At 46.7% G+C, this 8,405-nt stretch overlaps 1 protein-coding gene and 1 long non-coding RNA gene across 3 annotated transcripts; both read left to right on the top strand.

Annotated features, from left to right (window-relative positions):
* Positions 1 to 488: 488 nt before the first annotated feature.
* LOC141025344 (uncharacterized) lies at positions 489 to 945 on the top strand. Its single transcript, XR_012186824.1, has 3 exons — positions 489 to 635; positions 696 to 731; positions 855 to 945. It is a non-coding gene; the product is annotated as an uncharacterized lncRNA (long non-coding RNA).
* A 92-nt stretch (positions 946 to 1,037) lies between these two features.
* LOC109779622 (uncharacterized) lies at positions 1,038 to 3,472 on the top strand. Of its 2 annotated transcripts, XM_045229791.2 has the most exons (4): positions 1,038 to 1,336; positions 1,428 to 1,627; positions 2,144 to 2,420; positions 2,504 to 3,472. In XM_045229791.2, exons 2-4 carry the CDS (start codon positions 1,610 to 1,612, stop codon positions 3,151 to 3,153), a joined length of 945 nt encoding a protein of 314 aa, XP_045085726.1. In that variant the 5' UTR covers positions 1,038 to 1,336; positions 1,428 to 1,609; the 3' UTR covers positions 3,154 to 3,472. The 2 variants fall into 2 exon arrangements, with proteins under 2 accessions (XP_045085726.1, XP_040249431.2); XM_040393497.3 differs by having other exon boundaries at positions 1,038 to 1,627.
* Positions 3,473 to 8,405: the final 4,933 nt, after the last annotated feature.

Raw genomic sequence — 8,405 nt, 5'->3', positions numbered from 1 at the left:
ATTGCAAGGATACTTCTCCGGCTGACGAGAATCCGCTGCCGGGTTATCGTGTTGAGCGCCTGGACGCAAAACATAACCTTCCCGAAAAACTTACTGCCGCTGAACGGAAGAAGATTGCACCTACTATTGTGAAGGTCAAAGCTCTGCTAGGAAATGGGCTGACTGGCGTTGATTTAGTCAGGTGTTGGGTTTCCTGGCGGATCATTCCGTTGAGCCGCCGCGCCGGCTTAATGTGTACTTACACTGGTGGTGGAAAAGATTCACTGCACCACAGCTCCGCACCATTAACTGATGAAGCAATAAATGAAATGGTTAAATCTCTTCTGAACGAAGACCCGAAAGATTGTGTTAAAGTGGGTCTGGCCCCTTTCTGCAAGCTTAACCCGCCACCAGATGTAAACCTTTGAACTTACTCATCTTTCACCTCGTCATTTGAAATATCTTATTAACTCAACCTTTAATAACCTTTGCAGGCTAAGTCTGAATTTTGGAAAGTGGAGTATGATCACGAGGCTGCTAAGAAGGCCAGGGCTACCAAGAAGGCCGCTAGGAAAACCGCCAAGAAGACCACCAAGAAGAAGAAGAAGCCAAGCGCCTCTGACCTGCTCAAGCTGGATGACACCTCTGAGTCGGAGGTAGCCCTTGACGCTCTTGGCTTATTTTTCAATCATCTTATTGACATTGATTATTATCAGGCTGACACGGGAGCCAGGCAAGCAACTGAAGAAGAGGTAACTATTATTTCCTCCGACTCAGACCCTTTGCCAAGATAGAAACGTTGAAAAGTAACCCAGAAAGTAAGGTTTTCACACCCCTTGGCTTATTTGGATCCTCACTTTGTCTTGAAACAACAGCAACACGAGAACCGCCGCCAGACCCGGACCAGTGGAGGTGACGAGTTATCTTCCGGCTTACCGAACACTCCTGCCCCTCGAAAGCATCGAAACGAGGTTCTTTTTCTAATTACTCATTTTATCTATTTGGCGGATCTTATCTGTTTACCTTCTAACTCTGTTGATAACCCTTACCAGGAACTTGCCCGTTCTTCCTCTGGCGACTCATCACAAACTGAGTTGCCGGCTTTCAAAACTGCCCCTGGGTAATAGCAATTGATTTTACCCTGTAATTCTTCATACCCTTATATTTATACTAACTTGTCACAATCCGCGTATTGGACAAGCAAAACCCAACAAGAAGGCGAAGGTGAATAAATCAACTGAAGCGCCGAAAACTGCTGAGCTGGAGCCACAAGTCTCCGTTCCTGAAGCTTCTGATAAACAGCCGGAAGAACCTGTTACTGTCACTCCGCTTGTGATTCCGGATCTCAGTGTTGATGGTACTGCTATTAATCCTTCAACTCCTGCTCCCTCATGTTCACCTAAGCCGTCAGAGACTCATAATGATGACGTGTTGATTACTGGCACCAGCTTTGTTGAACCGAGAAATCCAATAGCTTTGGCCAAACATACTGCCAAGCAAGAGGTTATTGAGAGGCGGAAACTGAAGTTTGACATCTCCCATTATGCCCAACTAAACATCAATGAGATCCTCCGGCTACCTCAGCCAGGTTCACTCCAGCCGTGACCTTTAAATTGATATGGTGGAATAGATGCACCAAAAATATGAGGTATGACTTCCAGCTTTAAGTAATTTATGTACATATCCTGCCAGCCCCCAAGTCTACTGGCTATGATAAGATTGAATAGGTTGTAGACTTTAGAAAAAATCCATAAACTTCTGTCCTAGAATCCCTCCTTGTCCGGTTTAAATTTAAACCGGATGTTTGCCCAAGTTTGAGTTTTGCATCCGTAGCCCCCAAGGGCCGGTTTAATCCGCAGGAATGAGCCGGTCTTATTTGTCTTTGTATAAGAAAATAGAGCTTGAATGCATAGCCCCCATGAGTCGGTTGGGACTGTTTACAGCACTTCCGGCTCATGATAAAAAAGATACAAACGATATGCATTAGCCCCCAAGTGCCAAGTAGTCTTGCTTGCAAAGTACTTGGGACTTTATTCATAAGAGCCGTTGTCTTGAAAAATTGCTTCGATAGACATTAGCCGCCAAGTGTCAAGTGTTGTTGCTGGCAAAAGACTTGGGACTTGTATTCTTGATATAAATGTTGATAACTCCATACTTTATACAGGCTTCCACTGCTGAACTGGAGTCCCAATTGAATGATGCCAAGACCCGGCTGGTGACTCAGGAAACTAAGACCCGGAAGGCTGAGTCAAAATTCCAGTTTAGCATGGCTGAGTCGGAAAAACTGAAGACCAGCTTTGAAGAAGAGAAAAAGACTTGGGCGGGTGAAAAGACGGCTTTAACCCAACGTGCCGAGAAGGCAGAAACAGCGCTTCAAGAGGTGGCCACTGAGCTCACCGGTTTAAAACATCATGTAACTCAGATGGTTTCAGCTATCTTTGGTGAGCCGCCTTGCCAAGCATAAAAAATGAATCATTATTTTGATCATATAACCCGCCATTTAATCATTCTGCGATATATCCAGGTCCCAGGAGCAGCAATCTCAATCAAGACATGCTTGTGAAGCTTAAAGCTGTCTATACACTTGTCGAGCAGCTGTACACCGGGACTCAATGTGCATTAGTTGCCATTTCGCCAACAGGTCAAGCACCAACTATGTTGATAGATGTGTTGAAGAAACTCTCTGTGTTGCCTGTGAGATTTGATGAGATAATGCGATCATCTGCAAGAGCCGGCGCCGTGACGGCTTTGAGCCGGGCCAAGGCATGGGTACCAGAGCTTGACCCGTTTGAGGTAGCCACTGGTTACCCAAGCTTGAAAGAAGATGGTACACCTTTCGATCAGAAAGACTTCTCAGCCTGCGTAAAGGAAATTCGTCCAATGGCCACTCTGATTGGCAATGATTCGGACCTCTCCAAGTACCATCCGGCTTATAACCAGGATAATAAGAAGATGCCAACCCCGGCTTACAAAGTGATGGACTTAATCCCGCCAATCCGTAAGCACACCTTTGCTCCTGAAGTCGATCCGTCTGAGCTTATAGATGATGAGGCTGAATTTGAAGCTTTATCTGGCATCGATTGGTCATCACCAACTTTTCAGACAGCGGAAGAAGATGAAGAGCCGGCAAAGGATGATGCAGAAGACTCCGAGTGGCAAGGACAAGAAGATTGAACCGCCGGGCAGTTCTAAACACTTGATCTGTTGAAAAACACTTTGATCTTATTTGGCCCATGGAGGCATGTAATAGGGTAGTAAAACTTTGAGTCTACCGCGCCATCGTGCGCGTTCTGCTTTGCATGAAACTGTTGATCCACTGATGCTTAGAATATCAGCTTGTTGAGTTTGTTCCTGTATGCAAAACAGATCACAAGTGTCCCATGGTTTACCGTAGGACGGGTCATAATGTCCAATGCATAATCACTGGAAACTAAAATAGTTTATAACCAGGACTGGCTCAATTATAACAAAATAAGTCATATCTGTGATATTTGACCACACTGTTGGTGGACCAAGCCAGTGTAAGAAGGGTGATAACCCAAAATTCCAGCACAGTCAACTATCATAGGTTGCCGGTTTATGAACAAAACCAGGCCGGGTTAATAAACTCCGGATATTATCGTATCTCATACTGGCGACTTATAGTCAAAAGCCAGGCCGGGTTAATAAACACCGGATATTATGTCATCTCATACTGGCGACTTATAGTCAAAAGCCAGGCCGGGTTAATAAACACTGGTGAATCATAAAGCATTATAAGCCTCATCAAATAAACCTCAAAAGATCTGTCGAATAAAAATAAACAAAAAACGAGGCTTTTCATGGGCTGTCAGGCCAAAAATCGAGTGCTTTCATGGGCTGCACAGGCCACTGAGTTAAACCGTTTTACAAACCTTATAAGATGGACCTCACATAACCAATCGTCGTTTTAACTTTGACAAGTTCAGGGTCTGCATAATATTGACTTGTCAAACATTCGGCGGGTCATTCCAGGAATACCTGGGCGGAGTGGCTTACTTAAAAAGGCAGGATAACCCGGGGTTTTAGGTGAATACACCTAGCTTCCAAGCCTGGCTTTTAAGCCTATCACAAGGGTTATAGCAACTCTTGTTCTTTAGAACAAAAGAGCCCCCAAGCAATATTTCTGAGCTATGCTCAATGGGCACCTATGTTTGAGTTGTGCTTGTGCAACAGACTCTCTTTGGTCCCTTTAACCTGGGTAGCAAGCCCCCAAGTTTTTTTATATGTGTGGCCTATAAGCCGTATTAAAGGGTAATAATAACTTTGCTCTATAAAGCAGAAGCCCCCAAGTGACCAAAAACTCTTTATTCAAAGATAAAACGACAGAGGCCCTGCTTTAACAGGGATGCCGGCTTTATTATATTGATCATAATATATACATTGTCAAAATATATATATCAGAAGAGCCAGTGGCTCAGGTGTAGTAAGGCCGAAGATGAGCAATATTCCACGGCTGGTGAGTCTCCTCCTCCGATTTACGTGAGTCTTTGTGCTCTCGAACATCGATAAGGTAGTAGGACCCATTGTTGAGATTCTTGCTAACCACAAAAGGTCCTTCCCAAGGTGGGGATAACTTGTGCATATCTGTTTGATCCTGGATGAGCCGGAGCACTAAGTCGCCTTCCTGAAAGGTTCTGGTTTTTACCCGGTGGCTGTGGTAACGACGTAGGTCTTGCTGATAAATCGCCGAACGAGCCGCCGCGAGATCACGCTCCTCATCCAACAGGTCAAGTGCATCTTGACGTGCCTTTTCATTGTCAGCTTCCATGTAAGCCGCCACCCGGTGTGAATTGTGACGGATGTCACTAGGGAGAACCGCCTCTGCTCCGTAAACCATGAAGAAAGGTGTGTAACCCGTTGACCTGTTGGGGGTTGTATTGATGCTCCACAATGCTAAGGGTAACTCCTCTACCCAACAACCCGACGTTCTCTGCAAAGGAACCATAAGTCGGGGCTTGATACCTCGCAGAATCTCTTGATTTGCTCTCTGAGCTTGACCATTAGATTGGGGGTGAGCCACTAACGATACATCAAGCCGAATATGCTCACGTTGACAAAATCCTTTCATAGCACCCTTGGAGGGATTAGTGCCATTGTCTGTTATAATGCTGTGTGGAAAGCCAAAACGGAAAATCACGTCTTCATGAATTGAACCGCCGTGGCTGCATCACACTTACAGACCGGCTCTGCCTCGACCCACTTAGTGAACTTATCAACCACCACCAAGAGGTGGGTCTTCTTATCCTTGGACCTCTTGAAAGGCCCAACCATATCAAGCCCCCAAGTTTTAAACGGCCAAGTGATTGGGATCATCCTCAGCTCCTGAGCCGGAGCATGAGCTCGATGTGAAAACTTCTGACAACCGTCACATTTTCTGACCAAGTCCTCAGCATCAGCATGAGCCGTCAGCCAATAGAAACCGTGACGAAAAGCCTTGGCTACCAGAGATTTAGAGCCGGCATGATGACCACAATCTCCTTCGTGGATCTCACGCAAAATCTCACAGCCTTCTTCAGGAGAAACGCAACGCTGAAACGCCCCTGTAACACTGCAATGGTGCAGCTCCCCATTGACAATTGTCATTGACTTAGATCGTCGGGTTATCTGCCTGGCCAAGGTCTCATCCTCAGGTAACTCACCCCGGGTCATGTAAGCCAAATATGGAACTGTCCAATCGGGAATAGCATGAAGAGCCACCACCAATTGTGCCTCCGGGTCAGGAATAGCAAGGTCCTCCTCCGTAGGCAACTTGACCGAAGGGTTGAGCAGAACATCCAGGAACGTATTCGGTGGCACCGGCTTACGCTGAGAGCCCAGCCGGCTTAGGTTATCAGCCGCCTCATTCTTCCTTCGATCAATATGTTCAACTTGGTAACCTTTGAAGTGACCTGCAATGGCATCGACCTCTCGATGATAAGCCGCCATGAGCGAATCCTTGGAATCCCAAGTACCAGAAACCTGTTGGGCAACCAAATCTGAATCGCCAAAGCATCTCACCCGGCTTAAATTCATCTCCTTAGCCATCCAAAGACCATGGAGCAGGGCCTCATACTCAGCTGCATTGTTAGTACAAGGGAACATTAACCGGAGGACATAATAAAATTTATCACCTCGTGGGGAAGTCAAGACAACTCCAGCCCCCGAGCCATCCAGCTGTCTAGATCCATCAAAGTGAATAGTCCAATATGTGTTATCCGAATTTTCCTCCGGTGCCCGCAACTCTGTCCAATCATTGATGAAATCCACAAGCGCTTGGGACTTGATAGCCATACGAGGCACATATTTTAACCCGTGAGGTCCAAGCTCAGTGGCCCACTTAGCAACCCGGCCAGTTGCTTCCCTGTTTTGGATGATATCTCCCAAAGGAGCAGAACTAACCACAGTGATGGGATGACCCTGAAAATATTGCTTAAGCTTCCGGCTTGCCATGAAAACCCCATACACAAGCTTTTGCCAATGTGGGTATCTCTGCTTGGACTCAATAAGCACCTCACTGATATAGTAAACCGGACGTTGAACCGGATATTCCTTGCCTGCCTCCTTCCTTTCCACCACGATGGCCACACTGACGGCCCGGCTATTAGCAACCACATACAACAACAGAGGCTCCTTATCAACAGGGGCAGGAAGCACGGGCGGCTCAGCCAATTGTTTCTTCAGATCCTCAAATGCTTAGTTAGCAGCATCACTCCAAACAAAATGATCTGTCTTCTTCATCATTTGATAGAGGGGGATAGCCTTCTCACCCAGCCGGCTTATGAACCGGCTCAGAGCCGCAATACGACCCGCCAGGCACTGAACATCATTAACACACGCCGGCTTAGCCAATGAGGTAATGGCTTTAATTTTCTCCGGGTTAGCTTCAATGCCTCTGTTAGAAACCAAGAAACCCAAGAGCTTGCCTGCGGGCACACCAAAGACACATTTAGCTGGATTAAGCATCATCTTGTAGACCCGGAGATTGTCAAACATCTCCTTCAAATCATCAATCAGGGTCTCCTTCTTTCTTGACTCCACCACGATGTCATCGACATAAGCATGCACATTGCGCCCAATTTGATTGTGAAGGCAATTTTCCACACACCGCTGATAAGTTGCCTGGGCACTCTTGAGCCCAAAAGGCATAGACACATAGCAGAAGGCTCCAAACGGAGTAATGAAAGTTGTCTTCTCCTGGTCCTTAACTGCCAACTTGATCTGATGATAACGAGAATAAGCATCCAAAAAACTCAAACGCTCACAACCCGCCGTAGCATCAATGATTTGATCAATACGAGGGAGAGCAAACGGATCAGCCGGACAAGCCTTGTTCAAGTCCATGAAATCCACACACATCCGCCAAGTGCCATTCTTCTTGAGTACCAGCACCGGGTTAGCCAACCATTCAGGATGGAAAACTTCGACGATAAACCCGACTGCCAAGAGCCGGGCCACTTCCTCTCCAATGGCCTTCCGCCTCTCCTTATTAAATCGGCGAAGAAACTGCTTGACCGGCTTAAATTTCGGATCAATATTAAGAGTGTGCTCAGCGAGTTCCCTCGGTACACCCGGCATGTCTGACGGCTTCCATGCAAAGATGTCCCGGTTCTCACGGATGAACTCGATGAGCGCGCTTTCCTATTTCGGATCCAGATTGGCACTGATACTGAACTGCTTCGATGAGTCGCCAGGAACAAAATCAACCATTTTAGTGTCATCTGCCGACTTAAATTTGAGTGAAGGATCCTGCTCTATAGTTAGCTTCTTCAAAGATGTCATGTCCGTCGGGTCAACATTATCTTTATAAAACTTCAACTCCTCAGCTGCACAAACAGATTCAGCATAAGCAGCATCACCTTCCTCACATTCCAAGGCTATCTTCCGGCTTCCATGCACCATGATAGTTCCCTTGTAACCCGACATCTTGAGCTGCAGGTACACATAACAAGGCCACGCCATGAACTTGGCGTAAGCCGGCCATCCAAACAGAGTGTGATATGGGCTGTGGATCTTGACTACTTCAAAGGTCAGTGTCTCCGATCTAGAGTCATGATCATCTCCAAAAGCAACTTCCAGAGCTATCTTACTAACCGGGTAAGCGGACTTACCAGGCACAACGCCATGGAGAACCGTGTTTGACGGCTTAAGATTCTTATCAGTCAACCCCATGCGGCGGAAAGTTTCATAATAAAGGATATTGATGCTGCTCCCTTCGTCCATGAGTACCTTGGTGAACTTATATCCTCCGACCTGAGGTGCGACCACCAAAGCCAAGTGACCTGGATTATCAACCCGGGGCGGGTGATCTTCCCGACTCCACACAATGGGCTGCTCAGACCAGCGTAAGTAACGGGGAACCGCCGGCTCAACAGCATTGACAACCCTCTTATGAAGCTTCTGGTCACGCTTACATAAGCTAGTGGTGA

Source organism: Aegilops tauschii, chromosome 6, assembly GCF_002575655.3.
Source record: "Aegilops tauschii subsp. strangulata cultivar AL8/78 chromosome 6, Aet v6.0, whole genome shotgun sequence".
Taxonomy (NCBI): Eukaryota; Viridiplantae; Streptophyta; class Magnoliopsida; order Poales; family Poaceae; genus Aegilops; species Aegilops tauschii.
This window is presented reverse-complemented; position numbering and strand designations above follow the sequence as displayed.